General features: G+C 57.7%; 2 protein-coding genes across 12 annotated transcripts in view; one reads left to right on the top strand and one right to left on the bottom strand.

Annotated features, from left to right (window-relative positions):
- Window positions 1–6,677: 6,677 nt before the first annotated feature.
- Window positions 6,678–23,081, top strand: ADCK5 (aarF domain containing kinase 5). Of its 10 annotated transcripts, none has more exons than XM_036830202.1 (15): window positions 6,678–6,783; window positions 14,570–14,676; window positions 15,165–15,314; window positions 20,523–20,598; window positions 20,712–20,912; window positions 21,012–21,152; window positions 21,230–21,343; window positions 21,421–21,552; window positions 21,621–21,704; window positions 21,787–21,868; window positions 21,948–22,026; window positions 22,115–22,206; window positions 22,269–22,521; window positions 22,623–22,739; window positions 22,825–23,081. In XM_036830202.1, the coding sequence occupies exons 1-15, from the start codon at window positions 6,772–6,774 to the stop codon at window positions 22,928–22,930; spliced, it is 1,746 nt and encodes a 581-aa protein (XP_036686097.1). In that variant the 5' UTR covers window positions 6,678–6,771; the 3' UTR covers window positions 22,931–23,081. The 10 variants fall into 10 exon arrangements, with proteins under 10 accessions (XP_036686097.1, XP_036686101.1, XP_036686098.1 ...); XM_036830206.1 differs by having other exon boundaries at window positions 22,628–22,739; window positions 22,825–23,063; XM_036830207.1 differs by lacking the exon at window positions 6,678–6,783 and adding an exon at window positions 9,383–13,655 and having other exon boundaries at window positions 22,825–23,065.
- CPSF1 (cleavage and polyadenylation specific factor 1) overlaps window positions 23,080–24,657 on the bottom strand; it is a 15,426-nt gene continuing 13,848 nt past the window's right edge. For both annotated transcript variants that reach the window (XM_036830201.1, XM_036830200.1), the window contains exons 30-37: window positions 24,486–24,638; window positions 24,233–24,409; window positions 24,064–24,130; window positions 23,941–23,988; window positions 23,702–23,857; window positions 23,493–23,622; window positions 23,272–23,410; window positions 23,080–23,190 (exon numbers count right to left, since the gene is read on the bottom strand). In XM_036830201.1, coding sequence (XP_036686096.1) covers window positions 23,143–23,190; window positions 23,272–23,410; window positions 23,493–23,622; window positions 23,702–23,857; window positions 23,941–23,988; window positions 24,064–24,130; window positions 24,233–24,409; window positions 24,486–24,638 — 918 coding nt within the window. In that variant the 3' untranslated portion in view covers window positions 23,080–23,142. The remainder of the gene's footprint in view (window positions 23,191–23,271; window positions 23,411–23,492; window positions 23,623–23,701; window positions 23,858–23,940; window positions 23,989–24,063; window positions 24,131–24,232; window positions 24,410–24,485; window positions 24,639–24,657) is intronic.

Below are 24,657 nucleotides of genomic sequence, written 5' to 3'. Positions count from 1 at the left end.
CGGGGGGCGGGGGCAGTTGGCCTTTGGACAGGTGTCACCCCCCCACCAGTTGCTGGCATCCAAAATAAAGAAACTTTCCTTTCCACCACGTTGCCTCTTTATTGGCTTTTGAGCAGGGTGCAGCTGGACCCCACTTTCGGTTACAGTGACCGATGGTAACTAGACTTATCCTGGGGATCATTTTGTAATGTATAGAAATACTGAATCACTATGTTGTTCACCTGGAACTAACCTAGTGTTGTAGGTCAATTATACATCGAAAACAAACTCATAGGAAAAGATCAGATTTGTGGTCACCAGAGGCAAGGGGTGGGGGGAGGGGGAATTGGATGAAGGTGGTCAAAAGGTACAAACTTCCAGTTATAAGTACTAGGGATGTAGTGTACAACATGATTAATATAATTAACTGCTGAATGTTATATATGAAAGTTGTTAAGAGTAAATCCTAAGAGTTCTCAGTATAAGGAAAAAAACTTTTTTTCCTTTTTTATTTTGTATCTATGTGAGATGATGGATGTTCAATAAACGTAGTGCGGTCATCATTTCACGTTGTATGAGAGTCTAATCATTATGCTGCACTCCTTAAACTTACACAGTGCAAACGTCAATTACATCTCAATAAAACCGGAAGAAAAGAAGAGCATTTGCTTTCAAAGCATATATGTATGTATGATAATATAAAAATATGTGGTCATATATTTCATATAATATATAGAGATGCAATAAAATATTAAACGCACTAAAAAAAAAAAATAAAGTTGGAGGAATCTCTCACAGTTCCCAATTACAAAACTTATTACAAAGCTATGCTAATTGAAACAAGGTGGTGCTGGATGTTCAAGACACATGGATCGATGGAATAGAATCACGGGTTCAGGATGAAACTCTTACATTTATGGTTAATGGATTTTTGGCAAGGTGCCAAGACAATTCAATGTTGAAAGAATAATCTTTTATACAACTGAATATCCACATGCAAAAGAATGATGTTTGACCCCTACATCACACCATATACAAAAATTAACTCAAAAGTGGATCATAGACAAATCTAAGAGTTAAAACTATGAAATTCTTGGAAGAAAACGTAGGATTAAATCTTAACAATCTAAAAGCATAAGCAACAAAAGGAAGATTAGGTAAATTGGACTTTATCAAAGTTAAAGACTTCTGTGCTTCAAAGGACATTATCAGGAAACTGAAAGGACAATCCATGGAATGGGGGGAAATGTTTGCAAATCATCTATCTGATAAGGGACTTGTATCCAGAATATATAAAGCACTCTTACAGCTTTACAATAAAGTGACAAATAACCCAATTAAAAATGGGCAAAATACTGAGTAGACATTTTGTAACCGAGCAGGACCCTACGGGATCTTCTTGGAACAGACCCCCCGCCACACACACACTCATGTCCTCTGCCTGCCTCTTGTCTGTAGAAAAACTTCAGCCTCCTAATCCTTCCCTGAGTTCTAAAGAGTAAATTTAATCAGAGAAGTGATAAAATGCAGAAAGAAAGGAAAACAGTCAAGCAAGACAATAATAGTTTAGCCATTAAAGTCAAGGACCTTTAGTTCCTCCTCAAGGGCTAGAGAGACTATTCTGAGCCATGTCCTTGAGCTGATCTGCAGATGCTGAAACCCACACCAACTGGAAGAAGTTAACTGTCTGCTGCCCACAAGCCCGTAGACCTCAGACCGGTTGGAACCAGAAAGTTGATGATGTTGACTCCCGGTTACTTCACCACCAGCCAATCAGGAGAATGTCCACAGCTGACCAGTCACCCCACAACCCTGTCCCTCACCCTGTTTTTAAAAACCTTTCCCTGAAAACCTTCGGGGAGTTTGGGCCTTTTAAGCACTAGCTGCCTGGACTCTTTGCTTGGCGCCTGTATGAACTCTTTGTCTAAGTTTTTTAAAAATTGGTTTTACTGGGGACTTCCCTGGCAGTCCAGTGGTTGAGGCTCCGTGCTTCTGATGCAGGGGGTGTGGGTTCGATCCCTGGTCAGGGAACTAAGATTGCATGTGCCACACAGCCAAAAATATTTTTAAAATTTGTTTTACTATCTTTGCATGTCACAGAAACAACCAGTTTTTTTTGTCAGTTGCATCATTCTTATTTTGACCCTCATCAGACCTCTTACATTTGAAAATGTTAGGTAGTAAATTAGCCACACCCACTGAGTCTCTCATCTTTTGTTTCACCTGAGGCTCTGCCATCAGCCACGGGAGGGAGACTGAGCCTTCAATGGAGGATAGCCCCAGAGTCCCTGAGAAAAGGTTGGGACCATGTCCTTCAAACTATTGACCTATCTGAGGATGGACATTCGGATGACCTTTGGATACCTCGAGGTGGGTTCCCCATTTCCAGCCTCTCATGGAGAAGAAGCCCATGCCTTGGACTGCTCACCGCAAACCCAGCTAACCAGAAACTGATAAGACAGCATGAGCAGGTGAGGGAAATGCTTCCGTGGTCATTTGCCTGAACACCATTGATGTTGTTTCAATGCTCTGTTTCCTGGTATTAAAAAAACAAAAATTCAGGGGCTTCCCTGGTGGCGCAGTGGTTGAGAATCTGCCTGCCAATGCAGGGGACGCAGGTTCGAGCCCTGGTCTGGGAAGATCCCACATGCCGCAGAGCAACTAAGCCTGTGTGCCACAACTACTGAGCCTGCGCATCTGGAGCCTGTGCTCCGCAACAAGAGAGGCCGCGATAGTGAGAGGCCCGCGCACCGCGATGAAGAGTGGCCCCCGCTTGCCGCAACTGGAGAAAGCCCTCACACAGAAACGAAGACCCAACACAGCCATAAATAAATAAATAAACTAATTAAAAAAAAATTTTTGAAAAAAAAACAAAAACAATATTTCAACCAGCTAAAATTTGAAGGTCTAATTGGTGTTACTGACCAATTAACAAATTGGGCAGCATGCCATCCAGCAAGTATAGGGGAGTTCCAAAGGGCTCCAGAAAGGGGAAGATTTTTAAAAGCAAGACAAAAAACTCATAAACAAAAAAGACGATGGCAGGCTTAGGTCACCCACTTATGGGGGATAGAAGGGGTCATTGTGGCAGATGACTTCCTCTTCCTCTGTGGGTGGAGAGGGCCCATGTGGCAGGTAACCTCATTGGTGCCGACCAGAGAATTCCTGACTGACCAGTTAAGACTGCATTTCTGGGGGAGGTTGAAGCTTCAGTGAGGGTTGGTGTTAAGCCCTGGTTTAGTGGCCTGGCCGAGCATAAGTGATTCCCTTTGGGGGCTGTGGCTTTCTTTTTAACACTGGGTACATAAAGAAGCCCTTTCTCTCTCCTCAAGCTATCTGTAGCCCACAGTCATTTAGTAGACTCTTCTTGTAAACTGAAACGCAGCCTTTTAAAATGACACCTGCGGGCTTCCCTGGTGATGCAGTGGTTAAGAATCCGCCTGCCAATGCAGGGGACACAGGTTCGAGACCTGGTCAGGGAAGATCCCACATGCCGCGGAGCAACTAAGCCCGTGCGCCACAACTACTGAGCCTGCGTGCCACAACTACTGAAGCCCATGCGCCTAGAGCCCGTGCTCCGCAACAGGAGAGGCCACCGCAATGAGAGGCCCGCGCACCTCAACGAAGAGTAGCCCCCGCTCGCCGCAGCTAGAGAAAGCCCGCACGCAGCAACAAAGACCCAATGCAGCCAAAAATAAATAAATAAAATATATTTTAAAAAATCAAAAACAAAATAAGCAATACAGAAATGTCTTACTTAAAAAAAAAAAAAAGTATCTTGCTGGTATCTCCAGTGTCGTTCAGAGCGTATGCCCTTCCGGGTTACCTGATTCTGACTTCATCAGGTCCCTGCCTTTCACCGTCTGTGAGCTATTTTACAGCTCTATAAATTGCCAGTGACCAACAGCAATGAAAATACTTCCTTTTTATAGACATGCAAATACATTTGGTCCAGTAGAGTTTCACTTGTATTTTTCCTGTGAAAAAAGCCAATCTCCATCTATTTTAAAGTTTATTTTAGCATTCCTTTACTCCATATAAATTTGTGGTTTTCGAACCTCTTTTTTTGAATTTGTAACCCCTTTCCTGGTTCTCTCATTAGTTAATGAGTTAAGTAAACCTTTGACACACTGTACTAGTTTTCTAGGACTGTTGGAACAAATTACCACAAATATGGTGTCTTAAAACAACAGAAATTTATTCTATCACAGTGCTAGAGGTCAGAAGTCTGGAATCAAGATGTTGGCAGGGTTGGTTCCTTCTGAGGGCTGTCGGGAGGATCTGTTCCAGGCTCCCGTCCAGCTTCTGGTGGTGCCAGCCAACCTCGGTGTCCCTTGGCTTGTGGCCACATCCGCAATCTTTGCCTCTGTCTTCACATGGACTTTTCCTCTGTGTCTCAGATCTCCTCCCTTCTCATGTAAGTACACCAGTCATTGGATTTAGAGCCCGTCCTCATTCAGGATGCTCTCAACTAGGGAGCCTTAACTTAATTACATCTGTAACAACCCTATTTCCAAAGAAAGTCACATCACAGATTCGAGAGGTTAGAATTTGGACAAACCTTTTGGGGGAATGTTGTTCCCATCATGTCTGTGTGTCATGCTTCTTAATATACACCTGCACTCTTTTTCTTTAAGAGCAGCTTGAAGATTCAAGGCCCTGGAAACACAGGGTGCTGGGAGATTGCGCAGATATGCTTGGGGGTGGGGGACCCACTGGGAGGTACTGGAGGAGACTATGTCTGGGGTGTGAGTGGAACGGGAGTGGTGGTCACTGCGGGAAGGTTTCCTTGGTGCCCCTGGGGCCCAGCAGTCCCAGTCTGAGGGAACTGACCCCATAAAGCACCACCAGGGGTGGGGTACCCCCGATTCAGTCCAGGGGCTTGTGTCCTGCCATGCAGAGGGAGGACCTGCAGTCCTCAGCCCTGGTGGGAGCCCAGGCCAGTACCAGGGTCCTTTGATGTGGAAATAGGTCAGAGTTCATTCCTTTGTTCATCTGGGGACTGGGAAACAGCTATAAACCCTCCTCCCACCCCCATTCCCAGCCCCAGGGCAGTTGATGGCCCAGGCTTCCAGTGCCATCTGTACCTGAGTACCCGGTCAGCTCATCCTGCTACCTTGTACCTCGCTTTTGTCCCTTCTCAGATGTCCTGGCGGCATTCCTGTGTCAGCTACACCTACCCTATCTCCTGGAACTGGTTCATTAAATGTTATGGGGTTAGGTGGGGAGGTCAAATGTGTACAATGGGAACTTTCCTGAAAGCCTGGCCCTGGGAGGGGCTCCAGATCCACTCTGTCAGGCCCTGGCCTGGGCACTAGGACACAGCAGTGAAGACGAGAGGCCACACCCCTGTCCTCCTGGCAACGCAGGCAAAAAATCAGTGAGGACAGCCATCTGTATTCAGCCAGGGTATGGAGCCCAGCATTTGTTCCACTGGGGACAATGGGAACGAGGTGATTCAGGACACTGAGGTACACTGTAGCAGAAGAGAAGGAAGGAGGCACAGGCCTGCCTGGGCCCAGGGATACCCAAACGAGCAGGCACCATTGGGAGGAGGAGCCATGTGAGAGGGGGAGGGATCATGTAGGAGGGGAGGGGCCCCGTGGGAGAGGGAGGGGCCACGTGGGAGGAGAAGGGGCTGACAGGAGAACCGCCAGGTGGGACCAGACTTCAAGGAGAAAACTTCCTGAGGCATCAGTGTGAAGGTGGGGTCCTAGTATGTGTGGGGTAGGGGACACGAGGCCCAGGGCATCCACTGCAGAATGGCTAGGCCACAGGAGCACTCGGGCCAGACCCCTGTCCCCGACCCCGAGGGTGTGAGCTTCGCTGAGGTTAGCACGTGGCTGGCTGGTGGATCTGCCCTTGAAGAAGTTATGTGGAGTGGGAGCAGGGGCTGGTGGAACCGCGGAAAGGGGGCCGTGACGGCCAGAGGAGAGAACCTGAGCGAGTGGGTGCTACCTGTCAGGGTGACGGGGAAGCAGGCGAGGGGAGGGAAGAGAAGATTTGGCATCAGCTGGGAGGGCCATTGAGCAGAGAGGACGGGTCCTGCCCTCCCAGAGGGCGGCAGGAGAGGAGGGGCGGGAGAGGCTGTCAGGCCAGTGAGGGAGGCAGAAGCTTTCTCCGCGGGCCTTGCCTCCCCTGTGTTCACTGTTCACGTTGTGGTTACTGAGTGTCCACCTCCCCGGCCGCCCACCCGCACACAGCAGGTGCTCGCATCAGTGGCTTAGATCCAGGTGAACAGCAGGCATTGCATGGATAGGGAGCTCTATTAGCTTGTGAGTTACGACCTCATTTTGCAGCGAGGAAAATGAGGCTTGAGCAGTTAGAGAGGTTCACCCTAATCCGTGGCACGGAAGTGCTGGGCCGGACTGGCCGCCCCCCCCCCCCAGGTCCAGCTCCAGCCCTCGGCGCTGACCTCCTAGTGGGGTCCCTTCTCTCTCTCAGCTTCCGCCCGTTCTGTGAGCTCCTGGGCAACAGGTGAGCTGACCTCCCCGAGCCTCAGCTTCTATCAGGGGGTCGAAAAGACACCAGCGGCAGGAACCGGTGGCGTGCCTGCCAGAGGGACTCGCCGCGGTCCTCAGCCTTCACGAGGGCCGGTCCTTGCCCTAAAGCTAGGTCGCCGGGGGCCGCCAGGGGGTGCTGCTCGGCCGCGGCCGCGGGCCCGCTCGGGGCGTGGCTTCCAGTTCCCGCCCACTGGGGCGGTGCGCGCGTGCGCACTGCGCCCCGCCCGCAGGGACTGCTGGGCCGGCGACGGGAGCGTGCGGCGAGCGGAGTGGAGTTTCGGTCCCGAAGATGTGGAGACGTGTGAGCCCCCACGCGCGCCCGCGCCCCTCCCGCGGCCCGGCCGGGACCCGCAGGGCCCCGAGACCCTGCCCCCAGAGATCCTCTCGCCCTGCAGGGACCCTCAGGGCTCTAGAAGGAGCCCGTCACAGCGCTCAGGCGCCCTGTCCTTCGGGCCCCCACTTCAGCCCCCAGGCCCTGTGGGGAGATGCCGGGAGCCACTTAGGGGCCCACTGGAGAGGCTGCCTTCCCGACGCACCCCACAGCCTCCCTTCTCCTCAGAAGCACGTTCTCCGTGGTGGAGCCTTGTCTCAGAGGCGGCCTCTCCAAAGCCTCTCCATCCCCGCGAGGGATGACCCTCTAGTCCCCTCACGGGCGCCCCTCCCCAGGGAGACACTCTGTCCCGAGGCGACTGCCCAGCGCCTGACCCCTCCTCCCACCCCGTGTCTCCCTTAGACCCGTCGCTGCCGCAGACTCTGCCAGAATCCCAGACCGGATCCCCCGTCTTTCCTTTTACCTGCTCCCTTGGGCACCCTTTTCGCCTAGTCACCAAGCCCCCCGCCCTGGGTCATCCTGGGCTGACAGCTGCCCCCCTGCTTCTGGGGAGACAGAGGACTTTGGGGGCTGGGAGGGGCGGCGGGTGGGCTGACAGCTGCCCCAGCCCGGCGCAGAGCCACCTCTCCTCCCACCCTGTCTCCGAAAGCCCCTCCTCTCAGGCCTTCCTAGGCTTCTGCCTGGCCCTGGGCTGCCCTCCCAACTCACGCTTCTTTTGATCCTGAACGTGGCAGCTGACTTTCCAGTCTTTTTCCTGGTCGGGCCTCCCCGTTTTATTGCGTCTCTGCAGTTTGGTTTAGCACCTTTCAAACCGGCTGTCATAGTCACTGACCCAGGTCTCAGCCACTCCCTCCCCAGGAATCTAGCCCTTTTCTCCTGTGGTTGGTTTACAGCTGAAGAGACTGAGGGGGGCTCATCAGCGTTTTCAAATTGGAATTTTCTGTAGACCTTGTCTTTTTCTAATAAGCCTAGCCTTGTGGGTTTAGGTATTAATACAGATAAACGTCCATTGCCTTTTGTGGCTTGCAGTGAATGGCTCCGTCACATAGGGGTGTTTTATGGGCTGAGATGGTGAAGCAGTCTGAGAGTCAGGCAGAGAGACACTGAGTTGGTCTTTTTTATAGTTTATAAAGCTGCTTCACACAGTCAGGTCACTCGATCCTCCAGGCAGCTTTAGCCCCTGATGAGGTGCTCATGATCAGTAAGTGGAGCGGGGCCCAGTAGCCTTCTAAGTCCTGACTGGTGTTGAGGGGGTCACAGACCCTTGGAAAAGAAAAGGACGGGGCATTCATGGTCATCTCCACCACCTCTTCTGGGCCCAGATTGCCAGTCTCTCTCTTTCTAACCATGAGAACGTTTTTGTGCTTTGGTTTCCTCTCCTGGTATGAGCGTAGGGCTGTTGACCTCACCATTAAACTGGCCAGGTTCTTGTCACCTCTTTGTAGTTTCTCTGTTTCAGGCCTCAGGAGACTCAGCAGTTGCTTCTTACTGCTGGGGGCCGGTTTATCCTGCAGTGACCTTTCACCTTCCTTCTAATCGGCTGTGTCTAATCAATAGGGTGTTAGAAAAACAGGCAGCTCGGCTTGTGCCTAAAACACGAGCGCTGTGTTAGAGTGCACACAAAGTCTGTGAGGGTTGTAGTATCCACCTGAGTGTTACTGCTCAAGCTCTTTTTGCTGCTTTGCAGATTGTTAGCTGAGCTCCAGATGAGCGCTCTGTTTCTGCTGACAGGCCGTGCAGGCACTCTGAAGGAAGCGCTAGAGGCTGCGGTAGAGGAGGCCCATCTCGTCCTGTCCCAGCTGGGAGGCTTTTGGAGTGAGAGGGGTGCTGGGACAACCCGTGTAAGCCAGGACCGCCCCAGGAAAGCCGCGTGCGTGGTCATCCTGGTGAGAAGGCACGGTGTGCAGGAGCGTGTCCTGGGGACCCAAAGCCCTCTCTATACATGTTTCCTGCCGCGCTCTGGTGCCTGAGCTCTGGGTGTGGTTTGGGTTATATGGGATGTGGTGGAAATTGCGCCGGACTGGTTCTTGGAAGGTCTGGCTGCGGGCTCTGCCCCACGTTTATAGCTACATGACCTCGTTGGGCTTCAGGGATGTCTCCTATGTGATGGGGACATTCGGGGAGTCGCTGGGCATCCCAGCTGGAATGAGCCAGGCACACTGGGGGCCCTGGGGGCGCTCTGGCGTCGTCAGCAGGAGGCCTCATCCTTGGAGGCCGGCCCAGGGCCAGGCTGCGGTCGGGGCTGGGGCTGTCTCTCGCCTGACCGTGGCCTTCGCCCTGTTGCTCAGTGACATCCTCGCTTGGGCCATGTGGGGTTCTGGCTCATTCACCGTTTATCTTAATTCAGCGAGCATTCATGGAGTTTCTGCTTTATCTTAGAAAGCACAGGGCTAGTCGGAGCACAGAGATGATTGGCGGGCCCTCGTCAGGCTGGTGGGGAGAGAGACGGCCAACTACCAGGCACAGTCCTGCGTGATAAGGACAGTGGGAGAGGGCTGGGGGGGTGGTAACCGTGGTGAATCAGGGTGGGGGAAGGGCCTTCTAGGCAGAAGGGCAGCCTGGAGAGCAGGCCTGGGCCAGGCTCTGCGTGGCTATCCGAGGTCTGCCAGAGGGATGTTTATCCCAGGAGAGGGAGTGAGGAGTCAGCGCTGGGAATGATGAGCTGCAGCCAGAGCTCCTGCTGCACTGCTGGCTCCTCAGAGAACAACAGAAAACTGTTCCGGGGACTGTGGTGAGGGGCAGTTACTTCTCTGGCCGTGCCCCCTCTGCTTCGGCCGTGTGTGCGGAGGCTGTGGGCTCTGGTCCTCAGCTTGCCTCCCAGAGCCCCTGCTGGTGGGGGACAGCGGTTAGGGGGCTGCGGGCGCAGCTGGGGCCTCGTGCCTTGAATGATTCAGGTTCAGCATCCTCTTGTAAAAGAACTGTATGTTTTAATGTGATCATGATGTGTAAACTTATCTGTCAGCTAGGTGACTTGACTTTCCTCACCAGACCCTTCCTACTAATGGCTCAGGGGACGGTGGGCTCCGCCCTGTGGCTGTCAGGACCTGCCACCTGGGGAAGGAAAGGGTGACGACTGGGGAAGCGGTTTGACTTGGGCTCCACCCCCAGATTCGCCAGGCGTTTCTGCTGTGGACCATGTGAGGAAATATGTGTGAAACTCCCACCGTCAGAAATGCCCACCTTTTGTTGAACACCTGTTAGGTGCCAGACCCTGAGCAAGGTACTTTATTTCTACCATGTTTCACCTTTCCAGCCTGGCAAGGTGTCAGCGGGGAGTCGCCCCCAGGCAGAGGGTAAAGGTTGGTGAGGCGGGCAGGCTGGGCCTGTGTTGCTGCAGCGCAGCGCTCGGCCCTCGTGGGCTCTGCCCCGCTGCACGGCACCCCGTCAGCACGAGGGAGCTGTTATGTGCCGTCTGTACGCCGTTCTGTGCCATTCCACTGGGGTCGCCAGAAAGCCGGCTGGGGCTGCGCACACTTCTCCTCTGGGGTGTCCTCATCGTGTGCCCCTCAGGGTCTCCCTGATGGACTCTGGTCCTTCCCCAGGGGGCAGGGCTTGGAGGATGAGCCCTCTCTCAGGGGCGCCCTCCTTGCCCGCAGTCTTCTGCTGCTTCTAAGTCAGACATACGCAGACCATGCGTGCGGCGCCTCTGGGGGAGGAGGTGTGGTGCTGGGTTCAGCCGCGGTCTTGGAGCAGCTGTGCCGGGCTCTGGGTGTGGCAGCCCCTGCCAGCCCTCGCCTCAGTGTTGGCGCCCACAGCCTCTTGACTCTGCCCCTCCAGGTCGTTGGCACGTTGGCTAGAATAACTCATGGATCTGTCCTTTCTTTCCTTCTGAATGTTAACATCTCAGGATAATCATTATCAGTCAGCTTTGGCCATTTTCCTTCCCTGTCTCAGGGTGCAGTCCCCATGGGACTTTGCAGCAAGGCCCACTCTGCTGCCCGGCCGCTCCGGTAGCTGAGCATTTCTTCATATCTGTATATAATCTACTCCAAGCTTTTCATAAGTTGGTCCCTGACTCATGATGGTTAGACTTACGATTTTTCAACTTCATGATGCTGCAAAAGTGATACACATTCAGTAGAAACCATGCTTCGAATTTTGAACGTTGATCTTTTCCTGGACCAGCGATGCAGGGTGGATACTCTCTCCTGATGCTGGGCAGCGGCAGCCGCAGCGCCCCAGGAGCCCCGAGGTCACGAGGGTGCACAGCTTGTCAGGGTGCCCTGACAGCCGTTCTGTATTCGCTTTCAATCAATTACATGAGATAGTCCACATTTTAGTATAAAACAGGCTTTGTGCTAGATGGTTTCGCCCACTTGTAGGCTAATGTGAGTGTTGTGAGCACGTTTCAGGAAAGCCAGGCTAAGCTGTGACGTTCGTTAGGTTCAGTGTATTAAATGCATTTTTGACTTATGATATTCTCAACTTACAATGGGTTTAACCCTAACCCTAACCCCATCGTAAGTCGAGGAGGATCTGTAGTCTCTCTTCTGGGCTAAACAAACCCTTTTTTCCTTCTGAAAAAGCAGGGGGCAGCTGACGATCTTTCAATATAAATAGTTTAGTTCAGCCCAGCAAATACGTCCTTCTTGTTAGGTGGGGTGGTCTGCAGAGCAAGGGGGGCAGGGTTGCTGGGAGGAGGGTTAGGGCATTGGGGACCAGTGGGCAGCTCAGTGCAGTGAGGAGGGCCTGGCGGCAGGTAGCCTCAGCGTGTGCCTCCGCCTGCCCTGCACGCTGGGCTGGGCGTTGCTCGAGGGCTTTGCAGGTGTGTCAGCTCACTCACCCTCACTTCAGCAGTACAGCAGTCCCCACCTTACAGACAGGGAAACCGAGGCACGGAGGGAAGGCACTTACCCACGCCGCATGGCTGGTAAGTGCTGGAGCCCAGATTCCAACTCCAGCCCCGGAAGTCTGGCTCCAGGTTCTACTTGAGTCTCTGGGGCGGGGCCTTCCAGTGTCTGGTGTTGAGTGGTGTCCCTGGCCTGTACCCTCTCGATGCCAGGAGCACCCCTCCCCCGAGTTGTGACGACTAGGAGTGTCTCCAGACAGGGCCGGGTCTGCCTGTCCTGCACCAGCTACCTCTCCTTCCCCATGCCGCCTTCCTGACTGGACTCTGAGAGTATAGCAGACGCATTGCACCTTTGGTCATGAAAACATTTACACATAGGGACAAGCTGACAGCGTGGTCCCAGAGAGTTCATTACCCAGATGCCACCACCTAGATCTACCCATTATTAACATCTTGCCCTAGTGGATCTATTTCTATTTGAAAATATATATTTTGTTGTCATTAGATCATTTGAAAGTAAGTCACAGACATTTTGACACATGATCTCTGAATACTTCAATGTGCATCCCCTAAACAAGGATATTATGTAACCACAGTAACCGTCATGCCTAAAAATCCTAATTTTTGTGCTCCCTGGTGTCTGGGGTCCCTCAGATGTTTCATAGGTGCTTTCTTTAAGATTGAGGTTTAGTCAGGGTTCATGCTTTGCACTTGGTGCAAAGTCCTCCCACGTTTTTTCTCGTGACTTTTTTTTCTACCTTCTAAGGAAAAATTGCAAATATTTACAGAAGTAGAGAGAACTGATAAATGACGGTGCCGGGCACCAGTAGTTCTCAAGGCGTGGATGCTAATGGCTTTCTGGAGAGAGACACCCCACGCTCGGGAATTCTCAGGGTCACTGATAACGAACGAGAAGCCCCAAGGCTGGCAGCTGCTGGCTGTTGTCATTTCTTATTCCGTGGGCTTGTGATCTCGCTGAGAAGACCAGAATCGCAGCAGAACGCTCGCTGGCCAGAGGAGCAGGCAGCTGGTGTGCGGGGCGTGCCGGCCTCGCCGTCTTGCCTGGTTCCTCACGGCGGCCCTGAACCTACCCCACCCCCCACCGCCGCCCCCAGGCCACAGCTCCGCCTTGGGCTCCAGCCCCCCCTTGGTGGGTATGTGGCCCGGCCTCCTCCCAGGCTGACCACTCCAGCGCACGCCCCCTCCCTGCATGAAAACCCTGGGACCACCCCCCCCGCCCCCGCTACAGCTCACTTTGCTGCCCACCCTCTTCTATCTGGGCGCCCCTCCCCACCTCTGACACGGGCCTGTCTCCTCCCCAGCAACGCCCTTACTCTCCTGGCTCCCTCTGCCCCAGCGTCCGGGTGGAAACCCACTTGCTGCCAGGCCGCAGGATCCCCGACGCCCTCTCACCTGGTGCGGCTCCTGCGTGCGGTGCGCGGGCCCCCCACCGCTAGGGTCTGGCCTGGGACACAGCCAGGGCTGTGGGCTCAGAGAGTGGGGCAGGGCGGGCCTGCTGGAGACGGGGCCAGAGCCGGAGGAGGGCAGCAGGGACGCGGGCAGGAGGGTTCTGGCTGTGGTCCTTGGTCGCACGCGGCCCCTCACGGGCAGGGTGTGTTTGGTGGGTGTGTGCGGTCGCAGACGTGGACTCGGGTGCGGGGTCCGGGGAGAGGTCTGCACACCTCGCAGAGAGCAGGCAGGGCTGCCTGCGGGGGAGGCCCGGTGTGCAGGCAGGCGGGCCTTCCCCGCCCCCCACGCCTGCTGGCACCACAAACCCTTGTCGTCTGTGAGGTGGGAGGTGACTGGGGTCCCAGCCTGCAGCCGCCGTGTGTGCCATGCCCCAGGCCAGGTCAGGTCGTGTGGGCCAGGTAGGGGGGCAGCGGGGTGGACAGCGGGCTGGGCCGCCCTCTGGCACAGAAAGCCTGGGGCTCTGCATGCCCGAGTCTGCCCGCCACTGCCTCTCTTGCCTTTGCGGGGTTTTCCTTGAGGATCTGCACTTGCTGTGTGTGGCCTTGTGGAGTGGAACTTTCTGTCCTGTTCTCCTCTTGGGACGGTAGGTCATGGACCTTTTCCTTTGACTTTTGTGTTGTTTTGCATCCTTGAAATTGTCTTCAGGGCTGTGTGCTTTGGCCAGAAAGTGATTGGAAAGTCAGTTCTCTATTTGGCCCATAATAATAATAATAATGTTCATAATAATAGTGTTAACATCTGTGTTGTGGGCTATGACTTACTTTGCACAATCTTTTTTTTCCCTAAAAACTGAGAATTTAGAGTTGGGGCGTCTGTGGTTGAGGAGCTCTTTAAGGTCTTATTCAAATAAGATTGGGAGACCAAGGCTGCCAGTGAGCGTAGGAGAGCCGCGATGTTTCTCCCGTGGCCCCTGAGACAGGGCAGCACGTTGGCCTGTCTCCCTGGCACTTTGCTTCTCTACCTGTCCCTCGCCTGTGGCACCTCCAGCCTTCCCCTCCCTCCTCCAGGCAGAAGCTTTCCAGGTCTGACCGCTGGGGGCTCAGCAAGCACAGGTTCCTTGTGCCCTCGTTTGCTTTCGGAGCAGGCACCACCCCAAGGCCCTCTGCCTCCTTTCTGATCGTGTGGTGAAGCATTCTCGACCCTTCCTTGGGAGGCCGCTGGTCTCAGCAGCGGGAAATAGGAAACGAGGGCTCTCAGGGCCCAGCAGAGTGTTAGGGGCAGGGACCGAGGGGCATTGCTAGTGGCCTGTGGAGGGGCTTCCGAGGGGGACGCCCCGTGTGCAGATGCACGTAGCCTTCCCTTCCCTCGCGTGGTGCTTGGCCCTCAGCCTTGCTCTTAACCCGACGGAGTCTCTGCCTCCCCGCGTCAGACACGCGAGGGCCCAGGAAGCACCAGCGCGCTTCAGTGACGTGTCGGGGGGCGTGGGGAGCCCCTGCCTGTGTAAGGCCGGGGGGCGCGTTCCCGCCGCCAACCCCATGCCCCCTGCTCACTTCACAGCCCCAGCTCTGCCGCTTCCACTTGGCCCTGCTGCAGGGCAGGCCGAAGCCCTGGCCATCCCCCACTGCCTTCTTCAGGAGAAACCTCGGGGCACCGCCTGCAAGGTGGTGAGTTGGCCACGGGCACCCTCCAGGGCACGTGCCCCTCGTCAGGCAGGGGCGGCCTCCGCTGGGGGGCCGTGCCTTCTCTGTACGCCGCCCGCAAGACGGGACGCGCCTGCTCCCATGGGCGGTGCGCCGGCTGCCCCGCCGCCAGGGTCCTGGCCTGGGACTCGGCCGGGGCTGTGGGCTCAGAGAGTGGGGGAGGGCGGGCCAGAGCAAGAGCGGGGAGCAAGGGGTTGGAGGGCCGAGTGGGCAGTGGGCAGGATGGAGCCCACTTGGAGCCCTGGGGTCTGGGGGTCTGTGGGGCTCAGGCGAGGTGACTCGGACCCGGAGGTCACAGAGCACTGCGGTGACCACACAGGCGTCCGGAGTCGGTGCTGCCTGCCGAGGTCCTGGTGAGGCTGCAGCGGCCGTGGGCTGGGCCTGGAGAGCCAAGGCCGGAGGGGCCGGGGCAGACGGGAAGTAACCCAGGCCACGCGCCTGTCGTCTTCCAGGCCCTCGAGACCGCAGCCCCTGTGGAAGAAGGCACTCTCCGCCACGGTGCTGGGGGTGCCCCTGCTCTTCGGGGCGAGGTACCTCACGGCTGAGCCACAGGAGAGGAGGCGGATGCGGCTCGTGGTGGACGGCGTCGGGCGCTTCAGCAGGTAGGGGGCCGGCAAGGGGGCGGCTTCTCCCCGCTGCGTCCCATCCTCAGGCGTGCGGGGCCTCGTGCGGGGGCTGGGAGGGGCAGCAGGGTTTTGCTGGGAACTCTGAAGCTGCCTTCCAGGGATCTCTTGTGCTGCCCAGTAGGGCAGCCGAGCGCCGCGGGGCCCACGCCATCCACGCTGGGCACGGCCTCCACAGACCCCACCTCAGGCCTCTGCCTCATCTCCCTTCGGGCTGCCCCAGCACTCCCAAGGAGAGTTGGCATCCAGACGGAGAGTTTGGGGCTCACTGGGGAGGACTGCCTCTCGCCTCCACTCCCAGTGTCCTGGACTAGCGACGGGCCTTGTTGGTCATTGGCGTCCAGGGCGCCTTAAGCTGCAGGGTCTCTCGTACTCCTGTATCTCCCAGGGCAGGTTTCTGGGGGTGTGGGGCGGTCTTCCCATTGGAGCAGCTTGGACAGGCATTCCTGCTCCAGTCAGATCCAGGAATTCCTACAGCCACAGGGTCCTGAGAGCCAGCTCTTGGCATTGAGTGAAACTTCAGCTTACCCAAACCCATGGTTGGACTGGGGGTGCACGATTGCCTGGGGAGGGGGCTCACATGAGACCTTGGTTGAGGAGGCCGCTGCAGGTGTCCTGCTCTGCCAGCTCTGAGCTCCTGCTGCCCTTTGGGAGCCTGGGTCGGTTTCCCAGGGGGGGCTCAGGATGTCAAGGACTTGGGGCCCTTGGCCGAAGCTTTGTTGAAATTCACCCCAGTGGCAGCCATAGGTGGGCCAAACGCTTTACCTCGTTCCACCTTCAGGAAGAAGCGAGGCGCTCTGTCCTCAGCTCACTGGCAGCGGCTGCACCCACGCCATCTTCCAGGGTGGTTGTTTGATGGGTTTGCCTGGAGCTCCTAGTTGCCCTCCTGGGCAGGTTCTAGGCAGTGGCCTCTGTGTCCTGCAGGGTTTCCCAGTCTCCACAGCCTACAGATTGATGAGGGCAGAGCCTGGGGTTGGCTCTCCTGTGGCTTTCCACCATGAGGGACCGCACAGGAGCGGAGGGGACTGTCCCCAAGCAGCCTGGCTCTGAAGATCACACTGAGCAGGTCTGGGCCATCTCACCTGCTGCTGCATACATGCTGCTGTTTCCCAGCATTAGATACCCCGTGGCAGACTCGATATACCCCTGCCTTCTCCACTTCCCTCCTGAAAAGGGTATTTTCACAGCTTGCTTTCAGAGGCTGAGCTAGAACTATTTTCCCAACAATCTGTGCGATCTCGTCAGCTCTCAGCCCTAACAGTTGCCAGGACAGGCAGGCCTGACGGAGCATCCCTGGCTGGGCGCAGGGTGACCACGGGGCCTCTGGAGACCTCGGGGCCCACAGCGCGTCCTGGGTAACAGGGCAACGTACGTGCAGGAGCCCAAGGAAGGAGCGTGGGTGGTGAGTAATTCAGGACCGACCAGCTCGCCCGAGGGCAGCGGGGCTCATCCTGCTGTGGGAGGGGAGACCAGAACGTACCGCATGCGCCCAGGCTCACTCGCAGGGGCTGGGGGCGTGGAGGGTGGCGTCGGGGTCCATTTCTGCCCCCACCCCTTACTTAATTTTAACTTTTAAAAATCCTGTGGGCTTTTTTTTGACACAATTTCAAATGTCTAAAGAAGCTGGACTGATAACATAAAAGAACTTTTTTCTTTTTGAAACATGGACAAATAAGTTGTCAACATGCCCCATTACCCCGAAACCTTGAGTTATTTCCTGAACAAGGACATTCTCCTCCACAGCCGCAATCGGGAAACTGATACATTGTGACCCTCTTACCCTCAGACCCTGTGTTACCAGGTGCCCCAGTAACAACTTTTTCAGCACAAGGATCCCACCTGGGCCCATGTCTGGTCTCCAGCCTGGAAGAGTCCTCATTGTCTCCTCAGCTCTCATGGCTAAACTCGAGGTCAGGGCATGGCCCCCCAGACCCCCGCTTGCCCAGGGCGTCTGACACCAGCTGCAGGTTCCAGCGTCCCCATGGGTTCCCTCACCTCAAACCACTGGCTACAAATTGGGGGGTCCCCACAGACTCCCTCAGTTTTGATAGTTCCCTAGGGCAACTCAGGAAATACTGTATTTATGATTATGGTGTTATTATAGCAGAAAGATAAAGTCGGAATCAGCAAAAGGAAGAGATGCCCAGGGTGAGGTGAGGTCTGGGAGGGTCCTAGCCTCAGAACTTCCGTGTCCTCAGACACATCCCCCGCCTCTCATCCCCCTGTGACAGTACACGTGGGTCACCGCCAAGCTTTGGTGTCCAGAGTTTCATCTCATGGCCCTGATTGATTGAAGACCCCGAACTCTAATCCCGTGGTTGTCCTTTCTGGCTGGCAGAGCCCCTCACTGGTGCGAACCATCAAGGCTGTTATTGCGGCTCAGATGCTGCCATCACTCAGGAAATCTCATGGGTTTAGAGGCACCTCCCAGGAGCTGGGTAACGTTAATCCTTCGTCACATGATGACCTTGACATATTTGTGGGCAGATAGGCCATAATACTGTACAACAGGGGTCAGCAAACTCTGGCCCCGTGCCAAACACAAGGGTCAGAGGCGCTGCCTGTTGTATAAAGAGAGCTCCTTGGAGCGGCAGCCACGCCCCCTCACCCTCCTGAGGCTGCCCCTAAGACCCAAAGTATTTATTGTCTAACGTTTTCAAGAAAAACTTTGCCGAGCCCTGATGTGGGTTTGTCTGATGTTTACTCCCAGTTTGTCCCATTGTTTCGCTCTTTGCTTCCCTTGTCCTTTGATGTGGGTGCCTGTGCCCCTCGCCCCTCCGTCGCTAGCTTAGCGCCCCCGGTACTTCTTGGGTGAACTCATTCCTACCGGCTCAGCCGTCCCATCCACCCTGAGGGCTTGTGTTCTACCGTAAGGGAAAACTCTGTCCTCCCACGTGTTCCTTCCTCTTGCTTGCGTCAGTCTGGACGGGGACGTTTTACTCCGAGGGCTGCTCTCACTCAGCATCAGTGCTGTGTTGTTGCTGAGACTGGGTTTGGCTCATAGGAGGAGCCCCTCCACCTGGCTTTTAGGACCCTTCTCTCACTTTTTTTTTTTAATATTTAAAAAAATATTAAATATTTAATATTAAATATTAAATATTTATTTAGGCTGCACCGGGTCTTAGTTGCAGCACACAGGATCTTTAGTTGCGGCATGCAGACTCTTAGCTGTGGCATGCACGCGGGATCTAGTTCCCTGACCAGGGATGGAACCCGGGCCCCCTGCATTGGGAGCATGGAGTCTTAACCGCTGCAGCACCAGGGAAGTCCCCCTCACCCTTCTCTCTTTTTAAAAAATTTTATTTATTTATTTTTGGCTGTGTTGGGTCTTCATTGCTGTGCGCGGGCTTTTCTATAGTTGTGGCAAGCGGGGGCTACTCTTCGTTGCGTTGTGCGGGCTTCTCATTGCGGTGGCTTCTCGTTGCGGAGCACAGGCTCTAGGCGCGTGGGTTCAGTAGTTGCAGCACATGGGCTCAGTAGTTGTGGCTCGCGGGCTCTAGAGTGCAGGCTCAGTAGTTGTGGCGCACGGGCTTAGTTGCTCCGCGGCATGTGGGATCTTCCCAGACCAGGGCTCGAACCCATGTCCCCTGCATTGGCAGGCGGATTCTTAACCGCTGAGCCACCAGGGAAGCCCCTGACCCTTCTCTTTTAATCTCCAGCATCTGACTGTAAATTGTTTCAAACGTACAGCAGAGCTGGTGAGTCTGGCTTTTATCAATAGCATCTCGGAACCCTTCCAACGCCCTCCGTCCTTTGAGCATTTTACTCCTGCTGGCAGCACAGCCACTCCAGGCTCAGCCTTGGAAGCAGCCTGTCTCCCCATGGTTCTTCGGGATGGAGCAGGGGCTCAGGGGCCACGGTGAGGACGCCGGTGTGCTCGCCGCTCTGGGCTGTGTCTACCCCAGGCTCCTCCATGGACAAGGGCTGCGGTCGTGCGCGCGTGTGTGGCTGTGAACACACACGCCCAGGGCCGTATGTTTGCTTCTGTAGCCGGCCATCGACGGCAAACCTGCTGTTCCATTTCCCACACGGGTCATTCTGGTTTTTTCCCTTTCTGTGTCTGTAACTCCTTCTCCAACTGGGAGAAGTCCGGCTCCCCTTGTCCCTAATTTACTGACTTATTAGCTAGGCCACCCCGAGTATGGCCATCACCCCACCGCCCTCACCTGCACCCCTACCCTCACCCCTGTGCAGACGTCGCATTAGCTTTTGGATGAATTATTCAGGAAGGAGGGCAGCTCCTCTTTGGGTCTCGGGGAGCTCAGAGAAATCCTGTCTCCTTGCTCACCCTGCCTCACAGACAGCCCTGTTTGCTTCCTGTGTCAGGCTGGGGTGGGTGGGACAGACCCGGTTCCTGGCACTCAGTCTGGGCTGACCTCATTGCTCTAAGACACCGGTCTCCACGGCTGCTGGGAGGGCAGGAAGCCTGTGCAGGATCTGGCAGCCTCTTCCTTCCCACCTTTTCATCCTGGCCCCTCGTGGCAGAGGGGCTGGAACAGGACATGCTGGGGCGGGCGGAGGCTCGGCCTGCACCGGGGCCCCAAGAAGCAGGAGCCCCACACCCTGCTCATGACGGTTTGAGGGGCTGGGGTCTGCGGCACTGGAGGCCTGGATTCTGGTCCTGGATCCTCCCCTCTCCAGACCCAGGGCTGCCTTGTCCATAGCCTGGGGCGTGGGAGTGAGCGAGGACCCCTGCGCACACCAGAAGGCCTGGGCCTGCGGGCCTGCCCGGGGCGTGCCCTCAGCCGGGAGAGCAGGCCCCAGCTCCGGCGTTTGAGCCCCAGGGGCTCGTGTCCACTCCAGTCGGGGTGCAGAGGAGACAGGACCAGTGGTGCAGGGGGCGCCTGAGTGAGGGCATGTCCACAGACGGAGCAGCCATTGCAGCTGTGCGAGCTCGTGGATGGATTTTCATGTGTAGCAAGTGTTATCAAAGAATGAAAAGAGCACGCCTGCTTGTTAGGGCCCGAGGCCCCCGTTTCTGTCCCAGGCGCCCCCGGTGCGCGTTCAGGGGCTGAGGGGTGGTGTGGATGCAGGCTGCCCAGCCCACAGCCCAGCGGCTGAGACTGACCTGCTGGCCACGCAGTCCCGAGAGCCCAGCAGCCCTGCCAGGTGCTCACAGCGGCCCGGGGTGCTGGCAGGCATCTGAGGCGAGTGCCCGCTGGGGCTGAGGGCAGCCTCTGCCCACAGGTCTTTGAGGGTCGGCCTGCAGATCTCCCTGGACTACTGGTGGTGCACAAATGTCGTCCTGCGAGGGGTGGAGGAGGTTTGTTCCTGCGTCCTGGCCTGGCTGGGCCTGGCCTGCGGCCTGCGGGGATGGGGGTGCCCAGGTGGAGGTGCCCGCCCGCCCCCATCCCTTTCCTCTATACCTGTGGTCAGAACAGCCCGGGGTACTTGGAGGTGATGTCTGCATGTCACCAGCGGGCGGCCGACGCCCTGGTGGCTGGGGCCATCAGCAACGGGGGCCTCTACGTGAAGCTGGGCCAGGGGCTGTGCTCCTTCAACCACCTGCTGCCCCCCGAGTACATTAAGACACTGCGGGTGCTGGAGGACAGGGCTCTCACGCAGGGCTTCCGGGAGGTGAGCCCTTCTCGCGGGAGCGCGGAGGCGGGGAGCGGCCGCACGCTGCTCCAAGCCACGCCCCCACCCCGCCCCCACCCCGCCCCCCTGTCCTGCCAGGTGGACGAGCTGTTCCTCGAAGACTTCCGGGCCCCGCCCCACGAGCTCTTCCAGGAGTTTGACTACCAGCCCATCGCAGCGGCAAGCCTGGCCCAGGTGCACCGTGCCAGGCTGCACGACGGCACCGTGGTGGCCGTGAAGGTACGCGGGGCGCCGCGGGGCGCCGCGGGGGGCACCCGGGCGCCGGTGGCCAGTCCTCCCTGCAGCCTCCCGTGCAGGTGCAGTACATCGACCTGCGGGACCGCTTCGAGGGCGACATCTACACCCTGGAGCTCCTGCTGCAGCTCGTTGAGCTCATGCACCCCAGCTTCGGCTTCAGCTGGGTCCTCCAGGTACCCGTGGGGGCCCGAGGGGGCCGGGGGTGGGCCGCCTCCTGAGCTGGACCTCCAGCTGCCCATGTGGCCCCCAGGACCTGAAGGGGACCCTGGCCCAGGAGCTGGACTTTGAGAACGAGGGCCGCAATGCCGAGCGCTGTGCACAGGAGCTGCAGCACTTCCGCTATGTCGTGGTGCCACGCGTACACTGGGACGTGTCCAGCAAGGTGGGCTGGGTCCCCTCCTGGGCGGGGGTGTGCAGGCCTGCTGAGCTGAGGCGCCTGTCCTCTCCCAGCGCGTGCTGACGGCGGAATTCTGCGAGGGCTGCAAGGTCAACGACGTGGAGGCCATCAAGACCATGGGGCTGGCGGTGCGGGATGTGAGTGCCGTGTGCCTGGGGCGGGCGAGGGTACATGTGCCGTGGGCCCAGAACGATGGCCTGTGGCCTGTCCTCTCCCCAGATAGCGGAGAAACTGATCAAGGCCTTTGCCGAGCAGATATTTTACACAGGCTTCGTCCACTCTGACCCCCACCCTGGCAATGGTAGGAGAAGGCCTGAGGGGGTGGGAGTCGGGTCTGGGCTCAGGGTGGGGCGGTGTGAGACGGCACGCCCTGTCCCTAGTTCTGGTGCGGAAAGGCCCCGATGGGAAGGGACAGCTGGTGCTGCTGGACCATGGGCTGTACCAGTTCCTGGATGAGAAGTAAGCTGGGGGTGCGGGGACTGGGTGGGCACACCCTGCCCCGCAGGCCGGCCTCCCCCCACCCCCCGCTCATTGCTGGGCCCCCCAGGGACCGGTCAGCCCTGTGCCAGCTGTGGCGGGCCATCATCCTGAGGGACGAGGCTGCCATGAAGGCGCACGCAGCTGCGCTCGGGGTGCAAGGTGAGGCCGGGGTGTGGGTGTGAGGCGGGGAGGGCGCACAGCCCTGGCTCAGGCCCCCCCAGACTACTTCCTGTTCTCCGAGGTGCTCATGCAGCGGCCTGTGCGCCTGCGGCAGCTGTGGCGCTCGCGCCTGCTGAGCCGTGAGGAGGCGGCCTACATGCGGGACATGGCGCGGGAGCACTTCGAGGAGGTCATGGCCGTGCTCAAGGCCCTGCCGCGGCCCATGCTGCTTGTGCTGCGCAACCTCAACACCGTGCGCGCCATCAACACCGCCCTGGGCGCCCCAGTGGACCGCTACTTCCTCATGGCCAAGAGGTGGGGCCCCGGGCGCGCCCCCCCCAGCCCCGCACAGCAGGAGGGGCGGGGCCGGGGCCAGGAGGGGCGGGGCTGACCGCCGGTCGGTGGTCTCCGTGCAGCGCAGTCCGGGGCTGGAGCCGCCTGGCGGGCGCCACGTGCCAGAACGTCTATGGCGCCAGCCTCCTGCGCCACATCAGGGTCATCTGGGAGTCGTTGAAGTTTGAAGTGGCCCTGAGGTGAGCAGGCGCGCAGGGTCTGAAGGGCGGGTAGCCAGGGCCCGCCCCCCACCAACCTGCAAAGCCTTGACTTCCCCCACCCCAGGCTGGAGACCCTGTCGATGCGGATCACCGCCCTCCTGGTCCGAGTCCTGGTCCACCTGGGCCTCGTGCCCAAGACCAAGGCGCTGTACGAGTTCCTGGAGACCTAGGGCCCCCCGCACGAGGATCACAGAGCTCACGCCACCGCAGGCTGACGGGCCGGCCAGGGCCAAGGCACAGATGCCTAAGAAAGACCTGGGGGCACTGGAGTGACTGTGGCCTGGAGTCGGGCCTGAAATGACCACACGCTCTTCTCAAATCAAATGTTTTTCATCGTGTTTTGTACAAAAGGGGGGTGGGGGAAGTGGCAGTATCCAGGGGTCTAGAAGTGGGCAGTGACCCGGTCCGTCTCCAACAGGTCGTCCAGGATCTGCGGGGGGAGAGGTGGGTGAGGGCAGGGGGCAGGGGTAGGGGGGTGGCTGGGGGCACGTGGAGGGGCAGGGCGGCTCACGATGTCGGGCGTGGTGCCAATCTTCTTGGCCAGCTCCCCGCGCTCCATGGTGCTCAGGTACAGGTAGCGGTTGAGCAGCTCCCCATCCAGGACGTTGCGCACCGCATTCTGTAGGACGCGCCGGTCCACGTGCAGCATCCTGGGGGTAGGCACGGAGGCAGTGAAGAGTCGGGACAGATGCGGGGTGCTGGGACAGGGGGGCGGGGGGGCGGCAGGCTCACCGGAAGGCACGCGGGTTGAGGCCGGCGTGGTGGGGCAGCATGGTGGTCAGTGCGTTCTGCAGCATCAGCAGCCGCCGGTAGGTCTTCTCCTGCATGGGCAGCAGGAGGCCGATGCCGCCGTCCAGTGTGGCTAAAGCGGACACGGCGTGAGCCCCGTGGAGCCCCACCACACCCCACTGCCACCTTGACCCCCTCCGCCCCACCCTCACCAAACCACGTGATGTGCTTGTTCTCCCACACAACGGACTTCTTGCTGGGCCCTTCGGCAGCCCCCCGGCAGGGGGTCCTCCAGAACGTGTTCACATGGGCGCCCACGTGGAAGTCCGCCCGGCGCAGCAGCCGCATGCCCCCGAAGCTCTCCTTGGCTGGGCCAGAGGGACCTCAGGTCACTGCCTGCCCGGCCCCATGCCTGACCCCCTGCCCAGGAGAGGGTGGAGGGAGCACTCACCCTCTGGCAGGTACATGTAGACCATGAGGTTGCGGTCACGGTCGGACACTAGGGAACAGAGCCCACGGTCAGCCCCAGCCCCAGCCCCAGCGAGGTCCCAGGGACCCCAGCCCCCGCGCTCACCCAGGAAGCCCAGCTGGGCGTTGTCCACCATGAAGTCCACGCTGTACACTTCCAGGGGCTTGGCGTCCTGAGGACGGGAGGGGAGGGGAGGGGAGGGGGGGGGAACGGACGTCAGGGTGGGCCTGGGGCAGCACCCACCCACCTGCTGTGCAGCCCAGCCCCTCAGTACCCGGGACACAAGGCTCAGCGTCTTGCTCTCCTCCTGGTAGCGCAGCAGCGAGATGCTCTTCATGACGTCCGCGGCCAGGATGAAGTTCTTGACGCTGATCATCTGGTGGATGTAGAGTTGTGTGTCGATGAAGGCCATGCCTGTCAGCTCGCTGGCCCGCAGGCTCCACAGGAAGATCTGGGGGGTGGGAGGGGTGGGCGGTGAGTGGTGGGCAGTGAGTGGTGGGCGCTGGGGTGGGCGGAGAGGGGCACACCTTCTGGCCGATGGCTGACACCAGGTGGCCATTGCAGTGGCACAAGGCGGTCACGGGCCCCTTCTGCTCCTTCTCGTACAAGACCTTGAACTTGTTCTTGGTCAGGGGCTGGCCGGGCTCGGGCACCACCTCGATCACGTCCATGATCAGGATCTGTCAGGGAAGGCGGGAT

This window comes from Balaenoptera musculus, chromosome 17, assembly GCF_009873245.2.
Source record: "Balaenoptera musculus isolate JJ_BM4_2016_0621 chromosome 17, mBalMus1.pri.v3, whole genome shotgun sequence".
In the NCBI taxonomy this organism is placed as follows: domain Eukaryota; kingdom Metazoa; phylum Chordata; class Mammalia; order Artiodactyla; family Balaenopteridae; genus Balaenoptera; species Balaenoptera musculus.
This window is presented reverse-complemented; position numbering and strand designations above follow the sequence as displayed.

What these genes read in the sequence shown, in the direction of transcription:
- ADCK5 (XM_036830202.1), top strand. An exon ending in GGGGCACCGCCTGCAAGGTG is followed by an intron (nt 14,677 to 15,164) that starts GTGAGTTGGCCA and finishes GTCGTCTTCCAG; the next exon opens with GCCCTCGAGACCGCAGCCCC. An exon ending in GCACCGTGGTGGCCGTGAAG is followed by an intron (nt 21,153 to 21,229) that starts GTACGCGGGGCG and finishes CCTCCCGTGCAG; the next exon opens with GTGCAGTACATCGACCTGCG.